Genomic DNA, 21,072 nt, shown 5'->3' with positions numbered 1-21,072 from the left:
AAAGTGGCTGGGACCCTAGGAGGTAGCGACCATGCTATTTTAGAATTTTGGATTACTAGAGGTGGAAGACCTGTGAAGACTCAGACGTCAAGGTTAGATTTCAGAAAGGCAGATTTTAAGGGATTCAGAAAGAGAATTGGAGGGATCCAATGGCTGGATATCCTTAAAGACAAAAATGTCCAGGAAGGATGGGAAATCTTGAAAAATGAAATTCTCAAAGCACAGTTGTTAACAATTCCGAAAAGAGGGAAGAATAGGAAGCATTTAAGGAAACCAGGATGGATGAACACAGAACTTAAGCACATGCTAAAAAGGAAGAAAAAAATGTTTATAAAATGGAAAGAGGGAGGCATATCTAAAGAAGAATATAATGCTGTCTGCAGAACCTGCAGGGCACAAATCAGATTAGCTAAAGCTGAAAATGAACTGAGGCTTGCAAGAGATGTCAAAAGCAATAATAAAGGATTTTGGGGATATGTCAAAAGTAAAAGAAAAGTCAAAGATGCTATAGGATTTTTACAGGATGAAAATGATGAAATGGTAAGACAGGATGTTGAGAAGGCTGAACTTTTAAATTCCTATTTTGCATCTGTTTTCTCTCAGAAAGGAAATGCAACATCAACTGTTATTCACTGTCCTATTAAGGGAATAGAAGAATCCAGGATATCTATAAACAGAAAGATAGTGAGGAAACACTTAGCTAACCTAAATGAATTCAAGTCTCCAGGTCCAGATGAATTACACCCCAGAGTACTGAAGGAGATAGCAGAAGAAATTTTTGAACCCCTCTCCATAATCTTTGAAAATTCTTGGAGAACAGGAGAAGTGCCAGAAGACTGGAGAAGAGCAAATGTTGTTCCTATCTTCAAAAAGGGGAAGAAGGTGGACCCAGGCAACTATAGGCCGGTGAGTCTGACTTCTATATCAGGAAAGATCTTTGAACAAATTATTAAACAACATGTATGTCAATACCTGGATAAGAATGAAGTGATTAAACAGAGTCAGCATGGGTTTGTAACTAATAAGTCATGTCAGACTAACTTAATTTCCTTCTATGACGGTATCACTGATTGGGTGGATCAAGGAAATGCTGTAGATATAGTATATCTTGACTTCAGCAAAGCATTTGACAAAGTCTCTCATACAATCCTTATTGAAAAAATGACTAAGTATGGAATGGACAAGGCAACTGTTAGGTGGATTCATAACTGGCTTAGTGATCGGACCCAAAGAGTGGTCGTAAATGGCTGCACATCCAGTTGGAAGAATGTCTCAAGTGGGGTACCACAGGGCTCTGTCCTGGGCCCTGTATTGTTCAACATCTTTATCAACGATTTAGATGAAGGAATTGAGGGTAAACTGATTAAATTTGCTGATGACACAAAGCTAGGAGGGATAGCTAATACTAGAGAAGAGAGAGAGAGGATTCAAAAAAATTTAAATAAACTGGAGAAGTGGGCAGCAACTAACAGAATGGTTTTTAACAGGGAGAAATGCAAAGTACTACATCTGGGCAATAAAAATGAAAAAAGCATATATAGAATGGGAGGAATAGGGCTAAGTGACAGCACATGTGAAAAAGACTTGGGTATACTAATAGATCACAGACTGAATATGAGTCAACAGTGTGATGCAGCAGCAAAAAAGGCAAATGCAATTCTAGGATGTATTAACAGAAGCATACAGTCTAGATCACGTGAAGTCATTATTTCCCTCTACTCCTCTTTGGTCAGACCTCATCTGGAATATTATGTCCAGTTTTGGGCACCACATTTTAAAAAAGACATCAACAAACTGGAGCAAGTTCAGAAAAGAGCGACCAGAATGGTGACCGGTCTGCAAACCCTGTCTTATGAGGAAAGGTTGCAGGATTTGGGAATGTTTAGTTTGCAAAAGAGAAGACTGAGAGGAGACTTAATAGCTGTCTACAAATATCTAAAGGGCTGTCACATTGTAGAAGGATCAACTTTATTCTCATTTGCACAAGGAAAGACTAGAAGCAATGGGATGAAACTGAATGGGAAGAGACACAGATTAGATATTAGAAAAAACTTTTTGACAGTTAGAGTGATCAATGAGTGGAACAGGCTGCCACGAGAAGTGGTGAGTTCTCCTTCAATGGAAGTCTTCAAACAGAGGCTGGACAGACATCTGACTGGGATGATTTAGCGAATCCTGCTTTGAGCAGGGGGTTGGACCAGATGGCCCAGGAGGTCCCTTCCAACTCTACGATTCTATGATTCTATGATTTTCTGGATTTTTTTTTCTCAGTTTGTCTCCCATAGTTGAGGTCTACCTATGATGTAAATTACAGACGCCTCTCATCTTTTTAAGTGGTGGAACTTGCACTATTGCTGACTGACTAAATACTTTTTTTCCCCACTGTAAGCATTTATGGAATGCAGCACAGACGCTGAGTAAAGTCATAGTTTTAGCTGTTATGACACTACTGGTGACAGGTTCCCTTTCTGTTGCCACAGACCTGACATTAGGCATTGGACGGACAGGTTAGTGAGAATGAATGCACCTTGTTGGTGGCACTTTTAAACAATCTAATTTGTAATAAAGGTATTTGATGATTTTCTATTTATCCATTAATGCAGTCCCCGCTTCCCGGGACCCAATTGTCAGATAACAGTGAAATCAGTGGGCTGAAAGTTTATATTATTGGGGGCAAGTTGGGTCCCCAGGAATAGAGATGCCCACCACAGCTTCTTTCGCTTTTGCTATTTGATGGCATTTTAATATTTGTTTTCTAAATCTTACAAGTCCTTAAAGTTTAAACTTTAATAGTGAAGATGGGTGGGGTGTGTGAGAGGCGATGTGGAAATCTCCATGTAGGTGCACAGAGGCCTACTGCAATTTGTGGTGGTGCACTGTGATCTTTTTGGTGTAATGAAGATGTTCTTGCTAATTTTTTATTTCAGGTTATTGGCAGTGATGATGTAGTCGTGCCCACACATCTGTACAAGGTGATCCTCGCCAGGAGGAAGCCCTCTGAGGAGACTCTAGCTGAAGGAGCTTTTATTGTTCCCAACGTCCCCATCAGCTTTCAGCATCAGTTGCCAGAATTTCAGGTCCCTCTTGAGACACTTGAGAAGTCATCTGGTCTTGTTTTCTTCCCTCAAGTGGACAAATCAAAAGAAGTGAAGAACATTTGTGAGGAGGACACCTGTAAGCTTATTGAACTAGAAGAGTTCAAACTATACATTGCAGGACGGAGCATGAAGAATGCAAGAAGCCTCCAGAAAGTGGAGAAGATCATGTTAGAATTGCGTGAGGCCAACATAAAGCCGGACCGGTATCTGTTAGAACTTTATGAACAGAAGAAGAATGAACTGGAGTCTGGTGAGACCGTTACTGTACGAGACGGAAGACAAGGGTAACAAGTCATAGCTGCATGTTACAAGGCCCATAATCACATGGAACCAAGTTCTATTTTTCTTTGCTCAGGAATCTGTAAAGGTGACCTTTAACAAGGAAAAATCCCTTTAAATGAGGACTTTTGTAAAGTACTTAAAAAAAAATATGGGGGGAATAAATCATAGAAAAAAACGTTACATTTGTCATTATTCAGTGGGTCGGTCTGTGAGCCGGACCAAGAAGGCTGTGATCACTCCCTTCCGGACTCATGAAGGGGGAGAAATCTTGCTGCCGTCTGAGTGTTCGCTTTGTGCGGCTACGACTATTGATACCAGGCCATTATTACCAACTCATCAGGGATTATCAGATGTTTTCTTTTAATTGCCAAAGGATGGAAATACATCTATAGATTTAAAGAAATCCATCAGCAGGCTTTCGCTATGTAATCTGAATAAAGTATGAGGTAGGGTTTAAATGGGTAACTCATCGATGTGTCCCTTATGAGGCTGTGTGCTGTTGTTTACTTATAATGAAGGTTTTATCACCAGGACTTTATCACTGCTCAGACTGCAGCAACAGGTGACACCAAGTTCGACTCCGCCCCTCCTGTGATAAGCAGCTCACTGTCTATAGATAATGTACATAGCTGTGGTGTGGCCTGTGGCAGCTTTTCAGCTCTTCTATTGTATGTGCTGTATCTAAGAACTCTGTGTCACATCTGCCACAGTAAGCTAAGTGACTCATCACTGGAATCTGTCTTTTCCTAATTTTGTGCTGCTGTCAGATGAGGTAGCAAAAACCTTCTGACAGATTGGTGACAGATTCCCTTTGAAGTTAGATTTACATGGTGTTCAATATACGTTATTCTTATAGTTGGCACATACCTAAAAATATGTCTGCCTACATTCTTATGACTTATCCATAGGACTCTCTTCATGTAATGGAGGCCAGCCAGAGCGTACTTTGGGCCAGTATATACAGTGGGGAAAATTAAGTATTTGATAGACTGCTGACCTTGCAAGTTTTCCAATTCCTGCAGCAAAACCTGATCTCTCTCATTTTTGCTGTGTTTCTGGCATGCTAGACTTGTTTCTTATGCATGCTGATAAAGTTTAGTGTTGAAAAAAAAGTTCTGTTCTTTAGAATCAGGTTTTGGCACAAAAAATCAGCAAAACCTGATACATTTCCCATCTTTCCTGGACATTTTTGTCTTTAAGGATGGCTGGATATCCTTAACCCCTTCACCCCCAAGGGTGGTTTGCACGTTCATGACCGGGGAAATTTTTACATTTCTGACCACTGCACCTTTATGAGGTCATAACTCTGGAACCCTTCCATGGATCGCGGTGATTCAGACATTTTTTTCTCGTGACATATTGTACTTCATGTTAGTGGTAAAATTTCATTCAAATAACTTGCGTTTATTTGTGAGAAAAACGGAAATTTGGCGAAAATTTTGAAAATTTCGCAATTTTCCAACTTTAAATTTTTATGCCCTTAAATCACAGAGATACGGCACACAAAAAACTTAATAACTAACATTTCCCACATGTTTACTTTACATCAGCACAATTTTGGAACCAATTTTTTTTTTTGTTAGGAAGTTATAAGGGTTAAAAGTTGACCAGTGATTTCTCATTTTTACAACACCATTTTATTTTTAGGACCACATCACATTTGAAGCCACTTTGAGGGGTCTATATGATAGAAAATACCCAAAAGTGGCACCATTCTAAAAACTGCACCCCTTATGGTGCTCAAAACCACATTCAAGAAGTTTATTAACCCTTTAGGTGCGTCACAGGAATTTTCTTGAATATTTTAAAAAAATGAACATCTAACTTTTTTTCACAAAAAAAATACTTCAGGTTCAATTTTTTTTATTTTACCAAGGGTTACAGAAGAAATTGGACTGCAAAAGTTATTGTGCAATTTGTCCTGAGTACGCTGATACCTGACATGTGGGGGGAACGACTGTTTCTGCGCATGGCAGAGCTCAGAATGGAAGGAGTGCCGTTTGACTTTTTCAATGCAAAATTGGCTGGAATTCAGATCGTACGCCATGTCACGTTTGGAGAGTCCCTGATGTACCTAAACAGTGGAAACCCCCCTACAAGTAACCCCATTTTGGAAACTAGACCCCCCAAGGAACTTATCTAGATATGTGGTGAGAACTTTGAACCCACAAGGGCTTTACAGAAGTTTATGACGTACAGCGGTACAATTAAAAAATCATATTTTTTTCCACAAAAATGATCTTTTCACCCCATTTTTTATTTTCCCAAGGGTAACAGGACCCTAAAAGTTATTGTGCAATTTGTCCTGAGTACGCTGATACCCCACATGTGGGGGTAAACCACTATTTGGGCGCATGGCAGAGCTCGGAAGGGAAGCAGCGCCATTTGACGTTTTTGGCTGGAATTGAGATCGGACATCATGTCGCGATTGGAAATCCCCTGTACCAAAACAGTGGAAAGCCCCCACAAATGACACCATTTTGGAAACTAGACCCCCTAAGGAACTTATCTAGATGTGTGGTGAGAAATTTTAACCCCCAAGGGCTTCACAGAAGTTTATAACATACAGCCGTACAATTAAAAAATCGTATTTTTTCCACAAAAATGATATTTTTTCCCCCAATTTTTTATTTTCCTAAGGGTAACAGGAGAAATTGGACCCCAAAAATTGTTTTGCAATTTGTCCTGAGTAGGCTGATACCCTACATGTGGGGGTAAAACACTGTTTGGGCCCATGGCAGAGCTTGGAAGGGAAGGAGCACCATTTGACTTTTTCAACTCAGAATTGGCTGGAATTGAGATCAGACGCCATGTTGCATTTGGAGAGCCCCTGATATGCCCAAACAGTGGAAACCCCCAATTCTAACTCCAACCCGAACCCCAACACACCCCTAACCCTAATCTCAGCCCTAACCCTAGCCCTAACCCTAATGGAAAAATGGAAATAAATACTTTTTTTTTATTTTATCATTTTTCCCTAACTAAGGGGGTGATAACGGGGGGTTTGATTTACTATTTATGGCGGTTTTTATGTTTGGCCGCTGTCGCACGCTAAAAGACGCTTTTTATTGTAAAAATAGTTTTTGCATCACCACATATTGAGAGCTATAATTTTTCCGTATTTTGACCCACCGAGTCATGTGAGGTCTTATTTTTTTGCGGGACGAGTTGACGTTTTTATTGGTGCCATTTTCGGGCACGTGACATTTTTTGATCGCTTTTTATTCCGATTTTTGTGACGCAGAATGAACAAAAACCAGCGTTTCATGAATTTCTTTTGGGGGGGTGCGTTTACACCGTTCCGTGTGCGGTAAAATTGATAAAGCGGTTTTATTCTTCGGGTCAGTACAGTTACAGTGATACCTCAATTAGGTAGTTTTTTTATGTTTTGTCGGTTTTATGCAATGAAAACTATTTTATATAAAAAATAATTATTTTTGCATCGCTTTATTCTGCGAGCTATAACTTTTTTATTTTTTCGCTGATGATGCTGTGTGGCAGCTCGTTTTTTGCGGGACAAGATGACGTTTTCAGCGGTACCATGGATATTTATATGCGTCTTTTTGATCGCTTTTTATTACACTTTATGTTTGGAGGTATGATACTAAATCATTATTTTTTGCTTGGTTTTTTATTTTTATTTTTTAAGGGGTTCGCTAAAAGGGTTAACTAATGGGACAGTTTTATAGGGTGGGTCGTTACGGATGCGGCGATACCTAATATGTGTACTTTTATTGTTTTTTTGTTTTTTTATTTCCAAAAAATGGATTTATTTGGGGGAATATTTTTTTTTTTTTCTAATTTATTTGGCGATTTTTTTTTTAAATCGTTTTAACACTTTTTTTGAATTTTTTTTTAACTTTATTAAATAGTCCCATGTGGGCCATCACTGTCCTGTGACAGATCGCTGATCTGTCACATCACAGATCACTGTGACAGATCAGCGATCTGTCACAGGTAGTGAAGAAGGCTTCCTCATGTCTGCGCTTTGCAGGCACTGAGGAAGCCAGCTTCCTGCAGGCCCCCGAAGGCCCCCGTCGCCACCTTGGATTCGGGGGCCTGCAGGAAAGGAGCCCCCCGCAGCAGCGCTGCACATTGCGCTGCCGTGGGGGGCTCAGGGAAGCACGGAGGGAGCCCCCTCCCTGCCGATGCTTCCCTTTAACCCCCGGTACACCGCGATCATGTTTGATCGTGGTGTGCAAGGGGTTAACATGTCGGGGGCGGGCCGTGACCGCCCCTGACACATTATCACAGCTGACACCCAGCACAATCAGCTGACACCCGGCCGCGATCAGCTGCGCTCACCACGTGGGCGCCGCTGATCGCGGTAGACGTCCTATCCCGTCCATGGGCATAGGGGCCCGGGTCCCATGGACGGGATAGTACATCGGATGTCAGGAAGGGGTTAAAGACAAAAATGTCCAGGAAGGATGGGAAATCTTGAAAAATGAAATTCTCAAAGCACAGTTGTTAACAATTCCGAAAAGAGGGAAGAATAGGAAGCATTTAAGGAAACCAGGATGGATGAACACAGAATTTAAGCACATGCTAAAAAGGAAGAAAGAAATGTTTATGAAATGGAAAGAGGGAGGCATATCTAAAGAAGAATATAATGCTGTCTGCAGAACCTGCAGGGCACAAATCAGATTACTAAAGCTGACAATGAATTGAGGCTTGCAAGAGATATCAAAAGCAATAATAAAAGATTTTGAGGATATGTCCAAAGTAAAAGAAAAGTCAAAGATGCTATAGGATTTTTACAGGATGAAAATAATGAAATGGTAAGACAGGATCTTGAGAAAGCCGAACTTTTAAATTCCTATTTTGCATCTGTTTTCTCTCAGAAAGGAAATGTAACATCAACTGTTCTTCACTGTCCTATTAACAGAATAGAAGAATCCAAAATATCTATAAACAGAAAGATAGTGAGGAAACACTTAGCTAACCTAAATGAATTCAAGTCTCCAGGTCCAGATGAATTACACCCCAGAGTGCTGTAGGAGATAGCAGAAGAAATTTTTGAACCCCTCTCCATAATCTTTGAAAATTCTTGGAGAACAGGAGAAGTCCCAGAAGACTGAAGAAGAGCAAATGTTGTTCCTATCTTCAAAAAGGGGAAGAAGGTGGACCCAGGCAACTATAGGACGGTGAGTCTGACTTCTATACCAGGAAAGATCTTTGAACAAATTATTAAACAACATGTATGTCAGTACCTGGATAAGAATGTAGTGATTAAACAGAGCCAGCATGAGTTTGTAACTAATAAGTCATGTCAGACTAACTTAATTTCCTTCTATGACGGAATCACTGATCAAGGAAATGCTGTAGATATAGTATATCTTGACTTCAGCAAAGCATTTGACAAAGTCTCTCATACAATCCTTATGGAAAAAATGACTAAGTATGAAATAGACAAGGCAACTGTTAGGTGGATTCATAACTGACTTAGTGATCGGACCCAAAGAGTGGTCGTAAATGGCTGCACATCCAGTTGGAAGAATGTCTCAAGTGGGGTACCACAGGGCTCTGTCCTGGGCCCTGTATTGTTCCACATCTTTATCAACGATTTAGATGAAGGAATTGAGGGTAAACTGATTAAATTTGCTGATGACACAAAGCTAGGAGGGATAGCTAATACTAGAGAAGAGAGAGAGAGGATTCAAAAAGATATAAATAAACCGGAGCAGTAGGCAGCAACTAACAATGATTTTTAACAGGGAAAAATGCAAAGTACTACATCTGGGCAATAAAAATGAAAAAAGCATATACAGAATGGGAGGAATAGGGCCAAGCAACAGCACATGTGAAAAAGACTTGGGTATACTAATAGATCACAGACTGAATATGAGTCAACAGTGTGATGCAGCAGCAAATAAGGCAAATGCAATTCTAGGATGTATTAACAGAAGCAAACAGTCTAGATCACGTGAAGTCATTATTTCCCTCTACTCCTCTTTGGTCAGACCTCATCTGGAATATTGTGTCCAGTTTTGGGCACCACATTTTAAAAAAGACATCAACAAACTGGAGCAAGTTCAGGAAAGAGCGACCAGAATGGTGACCGGTCTGCAAACCCTGTCTTATGAGGAAAGGTTGCAGGATTTGGGAATGTTTAGTTTGCAAAAGAGAAGACTGAGAGCAGACTTAATAGCTGTTTACAAATATCTCAAGGGCTGTCACATTCTAGAAGGATCATCTTTATTCTCATTTGCACAAGGAAAGACTAGAAGCAATGGGATGAAACTGAATGGGAGGAGACACAGATTAGATATTAGAAAAAACTTTTTGACACTTAGAGTGATCAACGAGTGGAACAGGCTGCCACGAGAAGAGGTGAGTTCTCCTTCAGTGGAAGTCTTCAAACAGAGGCTGGACAGACATCTGTCTGGGATGATTTAGCGAATCCTGCTTTGAGCAGGGGGTTGGACCAGATGGCCCAGGAGGTCCCTTCCAACTCTACGATTCTATGATTCATTTCAATGGGTGAAAAACGCTGAAAGTGACTTGCTCCATTGTGCAAAAAACCATACAACACACAAAATCCTGATGACAAAAAAAAAACTGTGTGTGCATGAGATTTCTGAAATCTCATAGACTTTTCTGGTAGTGTAAAACGGAACTGAAAATTTGCATTAAAAAAGCTGCAAAAATGCCTAGTGTGAACTAACCCTTAGAGGGGTGATCCCTTTCCTAGGTGGTCTTTCTTGATAGTACACACGTCTATACAGATGTATTTAAAACAATGGAACAGGGGACATTCATTATAAGTGGAGGAAAATAATTCAGACATCAGTAAAGGAAAGGCTTCTTTACAGTTGCAGTAGTTAGGCTATACAGCTAACTATCCAAGAAGGTAGCAGTGATAGATCCAATGCAGAGGGGCTGTCCAGGCATATAATATCAATGACCTATCCTTATTGTCATAAATCTGATGTGCAGTACGTGGCATCGGCCATTACACATTAAGCAGAGCTGTGATTTCCAGCTCTGTTCAAAGTTTATATCCTGCCAAACCTGATTGCAGCTGATCGATTTGAAAACCGACATGATTAATTATTAACATTCTTTACTATTGGTTTACATAAAAAAATGACTATATTGATCCATACACTCTCCAGAGTGATGGTCAAACATGCAATACAGACGTATGTATTGTTACATGTCTCTTTTTTATTATAAAATTTGTAAAAGAAAAAAAAAAGTTCCTTTCCTATGTGCAGGTAAGCTTTACCACCACTAGATGGCAGTCCAAACTTCCGGATTGATTATTATAATATAATAATTATTATTTATTATTAAATCGCCATTTATTCCATGGCGCTTTACATGTGAGGAGGGGTATACATAATAAATACAAATACAGTAATCTTAAACAATACAAGTCACGACTAGTACAGGGGGAGAGAGGACCAGGGAATAGCGGGGGGACAGGTGGATTAGTTGGGCAGCAGAGTTTAGAATAGATTGGAGGGGTGTGAGAGTGTTAGAGGGGAGGTCACAGAGCAGGAGGTTGCAGTAGTCAAGGCGGGAGATGATGAGGGCATGCACTAGGGTTTTTGCAGATTCTTGGTTGAGGAATGTACGGATCCGTGAAATATTTATGAGTTGAAGTCAGGAGGAAGTGGAAAGGGCTTGGATATGTGGCTTGAAAGAGTGATTAGTGTCGAGGATAACCCCAAGGCAGCGAGCTTGTGGGACTGGGGAGAGTGGGCGGCTGTTTAATGGATAGGTCCGTGGGGGGAGGTCGCATGAGATCGGGGAAAGATGATGAATTCTCTTTTGTCCGTATTAAGTTTTAGAAATCTAGTGGAGAAGGAGGATGAAATAGCGGACAGACACTGAGGGATTCTGGTTAGTAGGGAGGTGATATCTGGTCCAGAGATGTAGATCTGTGTGTCACCAGCATAGAGGTGATACTGAAAGCCGTGAAATTCTATGAGCTGTCCGAGACCGAAGGTGGAGAAGAGCAGGGGCCCTAGGACTGAACCTTGCTGGACTCTGACAGATAGGGGGCGAGGTGAGGAGGTGGTGTACGAGTGGGAGACGCTGAATGTCCGGTTGGTTAGTTATGATGTGATTTAAGATAGGGCAAAGTCTGTGAAACCAAGAGATGAGAGGGTCTGTAGTGATAGGGAATGGTCCACTGTGTCAAAGGCAGAGGACAGGTCCAGGAGGAGGAGGAGGACAGAGTAGTGTCGCTTGGCCTTGGCGGTTAATAAGTCATTGGTGACCTCAGGGCAGTTTCAGTGGAGTGTTGTGGCTGGAAGCCAGATTGTAAGCTGTCAAAAAGGAAGCAGGAAGAGCGGTGGGAGGACAGTCAAGATGGACGTGTTGTTGCAGTAGTTTTGAGGCATAGGGGAGAAGTGGTATAGGGCGATAGCTAGATACAGAGGATGGGTCAAGAGAGGGCTTTTTGAGGATAGGTGTGACTGAGGCATGTGTAAAGCTTGAAAGGAGAAAACTGAAAGAAAAAGAGCGCAATAGGGTCTTACCCGAGAAATTAAGAATATAAAATAATTAGTTATACTCACCCTGTGCAGGAGAGTATCAGACATAAAGGAACAAGGTCAGCTTGCTGCACATCCAAATGACCGCGCTGTGGTCATAAATCATCAGATTCAAAGAAGGAATTTTTATGGATTAAACGTGCGCTGCCAGACCATCACTCACAAATTGTATGCTTTATACATTTAATTCCCAACGCGTTTCAAAGTTAAAAACTTCTTCCTCAGGGGATGACAGGTATAGAATCATAGAATCATAGAATCGTAGAGTTGGAAGGGACCTCCTGGGCCATCTGGTCCAACCCCCTGCTCAAAGCAGGATTCGCTAAATCATCCCAGTCAGATGTCTGTCCAGCCTCTGTTTGAAGACTTCCATTGAAGGAGAACTCACCACTTCTCGTGGCAGCCTGTTCCACTCATTGATCACTCTAACTGTCAAAAAGTTTTTTCTAATATCTAATCTGTGTCTCTTCCCATTCAGTTTCATCCCATTGCTTCTAGTCTTTCCTTGTGCAAATGAGAATAAAGTTGATCCTTCTACAATGTGACAGCCCTTTAGATATTTGTAGACAGCTATTAAGTCTCCTCTCAGTCTTCTCTTTTGCAAACTAAACATTCCCAAATCCTGCAACCTTTCCTCATAAGACAGGGTTTGCAGACCGGTCACCATTCTGGTCGCTCTTTTCTGAACTTGCTCCAGTTTGTTGATGTCTTTTTTAAAATGTGGTGCCCAAAACTGGACACAATATTCCAGATGAGGTCTGACCAAAGAGGAGTAGAGGGAAATAATGACTTCACGTGATCTAGACTGTATGCTTCTGTTAATACATCCTAGAATTGCATTTGCCTTTTTTGCTGCTGCATCACACTGTTGACTCATATTCAGTCTGTGATCTATTAGTATACCCAAGTCTTTTTCACATGTGCTGTCACTTAGCCCTATTCCTCCCATTCTATATATGCTTTTTCCATTTTTATTGCCCAGATGTAGTACTTTGCATTTCTCCCTGTTAAAAACCATTCTGTTAGTTGCTGCCCACTTCTCCAGTTTATTTAAATCTTTTTGAATCCTCTCTCTCTCTTCTCTAGTATTAGCTATCCCTCCTAGCTTTGTGTCATCAGCAAATTTAATCAGTTTACCCTCAATTCCTTCATCTAAATCGTTGATAAAGATGTTGAACAATACAGGGCCCAGGACAGAGCCCTGTGGTACCCCACTTGAGACATTCTTCCAACTGGATGTGCAGCCATTTACGACCACTCTTTGGGTCCGATCACTAAGCCAGTTATGAATCCACCTAACAGTTGCCTTGTCCATTCCATACTTAATCATTTTTTCAATAAGGATTGTATGAGAGACTTTGTCAAATGCTTTGCTGAAGTCAAGATATACTATATCTACAGCATTTCCTTGATCCACCCAATCAGTGATACCGTCATAGAAGGAAATTAAGTTAGTCTGACATGACTTATTAGTTACAAACCCATGCTGACTCTGTTTAATCACTTCATTCTTATCCAGGTATTGACATACATGTTGTTTAATAATTTGTTCAAAGATCTTTCCTGGTATAGAAGTCAGACTCACCGGCCTATAGTTGCCTGGGTCCACCTTCTTCCCCTTTTTGAAGATAGGAACAACATTTGCTCTTCTCCAGTCTTCTGGCACTTCTCCTGTTCTCCAAGAATTTTCAAAGATTATAGAGAGGGGTTCAAAAATTTCTTCTGCTATCTCCTTCAGTACTCTGGGGTGTAATTCATCTGGACCTGGAGACTTGAATTCATTTAGGCTAGCTAAGTGTTTCCTCACTATCTTTCTGTTTATAGATATCCTGGATTCTTCTATTCCCTTAATAGGACAGTGAATAACAGTTGATGTTACATTTCCTTTCTGAGAGAAAACAGATGCAAAATAGGAATTTAAAAGTTCAGCCTTCTCAACATCCTGTCTTACCATTTCATCATTTTCATCCTGTAAAAATCCTATAGCATCTTTGACTTTTCTTTTACTTTTGACATATCCCCAAAATCCTTTATTATTGCTTTTGACATCTCTTGCAAGCCTCAATTCATTTTCAGCTTTAGCTAATCTGATTTGTGCCCTGCAGGTTCTGCAGACAGCATTATATTCTTCTTTAGATATGCCTCCCTCTTTCCATTTTATAAACATTTTTTTCTTCCTTTTTAGCATGTGCTTAAGTTCTGTGTTCATCCATCCTGGTTTCCTTAACTGCTTCCTATTCTTCCCTCTTTTCGGAATTGTTAACAACTGTGCTTTGAGAATTTCATTTTTCAAGATTTCCCATCCTTCCTGGACATTTTTGTCTTTAAGGATATCCAGCCATTGGATCCCTCCAATTCTCTTTCTGAATCCCTTAAAATCTGCCTTTCTGAAATCTAACCTTGACGTCTGAGTCTTCACAGGTCTTCCGCCTCTAGTTATCCAAAATTCTAAAATAGCATGGTCGCTACCTCCTAGGGTCCCAGCCACTTTTACCTCCTCAACCATTTCCTCCCTGTTTATAAGGATTAGATCCAAGGTAGCAGTTCCCCTTGTTTTCTCCCTTACCTTTTGGAAGATAAAGTTGTCAGCAAGAGAGGATAAGAATTTCCTTGACCTGTTAGTTTTGCCTGAGAGAGATTCCCAACAAATGTCTGGATAGTTGAAATCTCCCATGACAACTATGTCATATTTTTTGGAGAACTTGGCCATTTGATGCATAAAGAGTCCATCCATAGCTTCAGCTTGCACAGGCGGCCTGTAGTAAATGCCTACAATGGTGTCCTTTCCATTGTTCTGTCCTTGTATTCTTACCCAAACAGTTTCCACAGAACTCCCAGTCTCTGAAGCTTCAATCTCTGTGCAGATATACGCATTTCTAACATACAATGCGACACCCCCTCCTCGTTTATCAAGTCTGTTTCTTGCAAATAAGTTGTATCCTTCTAGTCTTGTATTCCAATCATGTGTATTGTCCCACCAAGTTTCAGTGATTCCAATGACATCATATTTCTTTTCCTGTGTTAGTAGTTCCAATTCTCCTTGTTTGTTGCCCATGCTTTGTGCATTAGTATAGAAACATTTTAGTTTGTGATTGGTTTCTCTTTCTCCAATATTTTTATTAATTAGATTCTTTCGTCTTTGTTCTTCCTTTCCACTTCTAATAGCAGAGTTCTCAATAGCATTTGTCAGGTGTATGGCTTTTTCTGGTCTTTTGCTTCCCTTCCCATGTTGTTCTAGTTTAAAGCTCTCCTTACAAGTGTAGCAAGGCGACTTCCAAATACCTGCTTTCCAGTCTTCGTAAGGTGCACCCCATCTCTAGCAAGTAGTCCATCGTATAAGTAGTTCACTCCGTGATCCAGAAATCCAAATCGTTGCTGACGGCACCATCGACGTAGCCAGTTGTTCACCTGCAGAATCTTATTCCACCTCCTTGTTCCATGGCCATCCACTGGGAGGATGGAAGAGAAGACCACCTGCGCTCCCAGTTCTTTCACTTTCTTGCCTAAGTCTTCAAAGTCTCTGCAGATGGTTTCCAGGTCGTTTCTTGCAGTGTCATTTGTCCCCACATGTAGTAGCAGGAATGGGTAGTCATCTGTAGGTCTGAAGAGTCCTGATATCCTGTCAGACACATCTTTAATTTTTGCACCTGGAAGACAACACATTTCTCTTGAAGTGATATCTGGTCTGCAGATAGCGGCCTCTGTTCCTCTCAACAGGGAATCCCCCATGACCACCACTCTCCGTTTCTTCTTCACAACATTTTTCTTTCTCCATCCAGGAGGACTCTGAAGGCGTACAAGGTTGCTGCTTGTTGGCAAAGTCTTACCCTGATGTATTTCTTCATCGTTTTCCTGCGTGAGAGCCTGGTACTGGTTTCTGAGCAGTATGGGTGCTGACTGCCTCCTGATCCTCCTGCTTCTCTGGGTCACATGTCTCCAATCCTCTGTTTCTTCAGGTGCACTTCGAATTTCTTCTCTTTCTGTAACATGAAGAGATAATTCTGCTCTGTCCAAGAACTCTTCACCTTCCTTAATGATCTTCAACGTAGCTAACCTCTCTTCGAGATTTTGCAACTTTTCCTCCAACAGGGACACAAGCTTGCATTTGTGGCATGTGAAGTTTGGCTTTTCCACTGGTAAGTCTGTGAACATGTAGCAAGAAATGCAGCTCACCAAATGGCTCCTGGCCTCTTCCATCTTGAGATTTCTTAAAAACGATGAAAGACGAGCCCAAATTCGCGCGCCGATAGGCGCGCGGTTTTTCCGATTTCCTCTTTTCAGCTGCAACGGCCAAAACCCAGTGATCGTTGAGCTCGCGGAGACTCTTCACTTATCCCAGAAGGCACTGGGAATATGCAAATGATCTCCTCAAGACTCTTCCCCTGGTTTTCCGATTTCCTCTTTTCAGCTGCAACGGCCAAAACCCAGTGATCGTTGAGCTCGCGGAGACTCTTCACTTATCCCAGAAGGCACTGGGAATATGCAAATGATCTCCTCAAGACTCTTCCCCTGGTTTTCCGATTTCCTCTTTTCAGCTGCAACGGCCAAAACCCAGTGATCGTTGAGCTCGCGGAGACTCTTCACTTATCCCAGAAGGCACTGGGAATATGCAAATGATCTCCTCAAGACTCTTCCCCTGGTTTTCCGATTTCCTCTTTTCAGCTGCAACGGCCAAAACCCAGTGATCGTTGAGCTCGCGGAGACTCTTCACTTATCCCAGAAGGCACTGGGAATATGCAAATGATCTCCTCAAGACTCTTCCCCTGGTTTTCCGATTTCCTCTTTTCAGCTGCAACGGCCAAAACCCAGTGATCGTTGAGCTCGCGGAGACTCTTCACTTATCCCAGAAGGCACTGGGAATATGCAAATGATCTCCTCAAGACTCTTCCCCTGGTTTTCCGATTTCCTCTTTTCAGCTGCAACGGCCAAAACCCAGTGATCGTTGAGCTCGCGGAGACTCTTCACTTATCCCAGAAGGCACTGGGAATATGCAAATGATCTCCTCAAGACTCTTCCCCTGGTTTTCCGATTTCCTCTTTTCAGCTGCAACGGCCAAAACCCAGTGATCGTTGAGCTCGCGGAGACTCTTCACTTATCCCGGAAGGCACTGGGAATATGCAAATGATCTCCTCAAGACTCTTCCCCTGGTTTTCCGATTTCCTCTTTTCAGCTGCAACGGCCAAAACCCAGTGATCGTTGAGCTCGCGGAGACTCTTCACTTATCCCGGAAGGCACTGGGAATATGCAAATGATCTCCTCAAGACTCTTCCCCTGGTTTTCCGATTTCCTCTTTTCAGCTGCAACGGCCAAAACCCAGTGATCGTTGAGCTCGCGGAGACTCTTCACTTATCCCGGAAGGCACTGGGAATATGCAAATGATCTCCTCAAGACTCTTCCCCTGGTTTTCCGATTTCCTCTTTTCAGCTGCAACGGCCAAAACCCAGTGATCGTTGAGCTCGCGGAGACTCTTCACTTATCCCGGAAGGCACTGGGAATATGCAAATGATCTCCTCAAGACTCTTCCCCTGGTTTTCCGATTTCCTCTTTTCAGCTGCAACGGCCAAAACCCAGTGATCGTTGAGCTCGCGGAGACTCTTCACTTATCCCGGAAGGCACTGGGAATATGCAAATGATCTCCTCAAGACTCTTCCCCTGGTTTTCCGATTTCCTCTTTTCAGCTGCAACGGCCAAAACCCAGTGATCGTTGAGCTCGCGGAGACTCTTCACTTATCCCGGAAGGCACTGGGAATATGCAAATGATCTCCTCAAGACTCTTCCCCTGGTTTTCCGATTTCCTCTTTTCAGCTGCAACGGCCAAAACCCAGTGATCGTTGAGCTCGCGGAGACTCTTCACTTATCCCGGAAGGCACTGGGAATATGCAAATGATCTCCTCAAGACTCTTCCCCTGGTTTTCCGATTTCCTCTTTTCAGCTGCAACGGCCAAAACCCAGTGATCGTTGAGCTCGCGGAGACTCTTCACTTATCCCGGAAGGCACTGGGAATATGCAAATGATCTCCTCAAGACTCTTCCCCTGGTTTTCCGATTTCCTCTTTTCAGCTGCAACGGCCAAAACCCAGTGATCGTTGAGCTCGCGGAGACTCTTCACTTATCCCAGAAGGCACTGGGAATATGCAAATGATCTCCTCAAGACTCTTCCCCTGGTTTTCCGATTTCCTCTTTTCAGCTGCAACGGCCAAAACCCAGTGATCGTTGAGCTCGCGGAGACTCTTCACTTATCCCGGAAGGCACTGGGAATATGCAAATGATCTCCTCAAGACTCTTCCCCTGGCTTTCCGATTTCCTCTTTTCAGCTGCAACGGCCAAAACCCAGTGATCGTTGAGCTCGCGGAGACTCTTCACTTATCCCGGAAGGCACTGGGAATATGCAAATGATCTCCTCAAGACTCTTCCCCTGGCTTTCCGATTTCCTCTTTTCAGCTGCAACGGCCAAAACCCAGTGATCGTTGAGCTCGCGGAGACTCTTCACTTATCCCGGAAGGCACTGGGAATATGCAAATGATCTCCTCAAGACTCTTCCCCTGGTTTTCCGATTTCCTCTTTTCAGCTGCAACGGCCAAAACCCAGTGATCGTTGAGCTCGCGGAGACTCTTCACTTATCCCGGAAGGCACTGGGAATATGCAAATGATCTCCTCAAGACTCTTCCCCTGGTTTTCCGATTTCCTCTTTTCAGCTGCAACGGCCAAAACCCAGTGATCGTTGAGCTCGCGGAGACTCTTCACTTATCCCGGAAGGCACTGGGAATATGCAAATGATCTCCTCAAGACTCTTCCCCTGGTTTTCCGATTTCCTCTTTTCAGCTGCAACGGCCAAAACCCAGTGATCGTTGAGCTCGCGGAGACTCTTCACTTATCCCGGAAGGCACTGGGAATATGCAAATGATCTCCTCAAGACTCTTCCCCTGGTTTTCCGATTTCCTCTTTTCAGCTGCAACGGCCAAAACCCAGTGATCGTTGAGCTCGCGGAGACTCTTCACTTATCCCGGAAGGCACTGGGAATATGCAAATGATCTCCTCAAGACTCTTCCCCTGGTTTTCCGATTTCCTCTTTTCAGCTGCAACGGCCAAAACCCAGTGATCGTTGAGCTCGCGGAGACTCTTCACTTATCCCGGAAGGCACTGGGAATATGCAAATGATCTCCTCAAGACTCTTCCCCTGGTTTTCCGATTTCCTCTTTTCAGCTGCAACGGCCAAAACCCAGTGATCGTTGAGCTCGCGGAGACTCTTCACTTATCCCGGAAGGCACTGGGAATATGCAAATGATCTCCTCAAGACTCTTCCCCTGGTTTTCCGATTTCCTCTTTTCAGCTGCAACGGCCAAAACCCAGTGATCGTTGAGCTCGCGGAGACTCTTCACTTATCCCGGAAGGCACTGGGAATATGCAAATGATCTCCTCAAGACTCTTCCCCTGGTTTTCCGATTTCCTCTTTTCAGCTGCAACGGCCAAAACCCAGTGATCGTTGAGCTCGCGGAGACTCTTCACTTATCCCGGAAGGCACTGGGAATATGCAAATGATCTCCTCAAGACTCTTCCCCTGGTTTTCCGATTTCCTCTTTTCAGCTGCAACGGCCAAAACCCAGTGATCGTTGAGCTCGCGGAGACTCTTCACTTATCCCGGAAGGCACTGGGAATATGCAAATGATCTCCTCAAGACTCTTCCCCTGGTTTTCCGATTTCCTCTTTTCAGCTGCAACGGCCAAAACCCAGTGATCGTTGAGCTCGCGGAGACTCTTCACTTATCCCGGAAGGCACTGGGAATATGCAAATGATCTCCTCAAGACTCTTCCCCTGGTTTTCCGATTTCCTCTTTTCAGCTGCAACGGCCAAAACCCAGTGATCGTTGAGCTCGCGGAGACTCTTCACTTATCCCGGAAGGCACTGGGAATATGCAAATGATCTCCTCAAGACTCTTCCCCTGGTTTTCCGATTTCCTCTTTTCAGCTGCAACGGCCAAAACCCAGTGATCGTTGAGCTCGCGGAGACTCTTCACTTATCCCGGAAGGCACTGGGAATATGCAAATGATCTCCTCAAGACTCTTCCCCTGGTTTTCCGATTTCCTCTTTTCAGCTGCAACGGCCAAAACCCAGTGATCGTTGAGCTCGCGGAGACTCTTCACTTATCCCGGAAGGCACTGGGAATATGCAAATGATCTCCTCAAGACTCTTCCCCTGGTTTTCCGATTTCCTCTTTTCAGCTGCAACGGCCAAAACCCAGTGATCGTTGAGCTCGCGGAGACTCTTCACTTATCCCGGAAGGCACTGGGAATATGCAAATGATCTCCTCAAGACTCTTCCCCTGGTTTTCCGATTTCCTCTTTTCAGCTGCAACGGCCAAAACCCAGTGATCGTTGAGCTCGCGGAGACTCTTCACTTATCCCGGAAGGCACTGGGAATATGCAAATGATCTCCTCAAGACTCTTCCCCTGGTTTTCCGATTTCCTCTTTTCAGCTGCAACGGCCAAAACCCAGTGATCGTTGAGCTCGCGGAGACTCTTCACTTATCCCGGAAGGCACTGGGAATATGCAAATGATCTCCTCAAGACTCTTCCCCTGGTTTTCCGATTTCCTCTTTTCAGCTGCAACGGCCAAAACCCAGTGATCGTTGAGCTCGCGGAGACTCTTCACTTATCCCGGAAGGCACTGGGAATATGCAAATGATCTCCTCAAGACTCTTCCCCTGGTTTTCCGATTTCCTCTTTTCAGCTGCAACGGCCAAAACCCAGTGATCGTTGAGCTCGCGGAGACTCTTCACTTATCCCAGAAGGCACTGGGAATATGCAAATGATCTCCTCAAGACTCTTCCCCTGGTTTTCCGATTTCCTCTTTTCAGCTGCAACGGCCAAAACCCAGTGATCGTTGAGCTCGCGGAGACTCTTCACTTATCCCAGAAGGCACTGGGAATATGCAAATGATCTCCTCAAGACTCTTCCCCTGGTTTTCCGACATAGACATCACCGGTTTTATATATACACAGTTCAAAAATTGGCGCCAAAGGTCACATGTTGCAAGGGAGGCAAGAGTCAAAGTTCATCAGCATAGCGATGTTAAAATTGATTAAAAACGTATTATTTCCAGCGAAATTAATACTTTTCATAAATTTCCAGGTAATTAAAGAAAGAAAAAGGAAGAAAAAGAAAAAAGAAAAAAAGGGGGAGAACTCGG

The 21,072-nt window shown here is 42.9% G+C and overlaps 2 protein-coding genes across 4 annotated transcripts in view; both read left to right on the top strand.

The window, feature by feature from the left end:
• LOC141088122 (nuclease EXOG, mitochondrial-like) overlaps nt 1-3,386 on the top strand; it is a 31,318-nt gene extending 27,932 nt beyond the window's left edge. The window contains exon 5 of the mRNA XM_073574066.1: nt 2,928-3,386. Coding sequence (XP_073430167.1) covers nt 2,928-3,386 — 459 coding nt within the window. The remainder of the gene's footprint in view (nt 1-2,927) is intronic.
• The window catches only part of LOC141088064 (uncharacterized), a 129,005-nt gene that overhangs the window by 17,514 nt on the left and 90,419 nt on the right, over nt 1-21,072 (top strand). Inside the window, exon 1 of one of the 3 annotated variants that reach the window (XM_073573934.1) lies at nt 8,379-8,527. The exons of the other annotated variants lie outside the window; for them this stretch is intronic. The gene's annotated coding sequence lies outside the window, so the exon portion shown is untranslated. Of the gene's footprint in view, nt 1-8,378; nt 8,528-21,072 lie in introns of those variants that run through there. 3 annotated transcript variants of the gene reach the window in all.

The sequence above is a fragment of the Dendrobates tinctorius genome, unplaced genomic scaffold (genome assembly GCF_039654945.1).
Source record: "Dendrobates tinctorius isolate UK_male_01 unplaced genomic scaffold, ASM3965494v1 ptg000037l, whole genome shotgun sequence".
Classification (NCBI taxonomy): Eukaryota; Metazoa; Chordata; class Amphibia; order Anura; family Dendrobatidae; genus Dendrobates; species Dendrobates tinctorius.
Note: the sequence above shows the minus strand (reverse complement) of the source record. Positions and strands in the feature narration are given on the sequence as shown.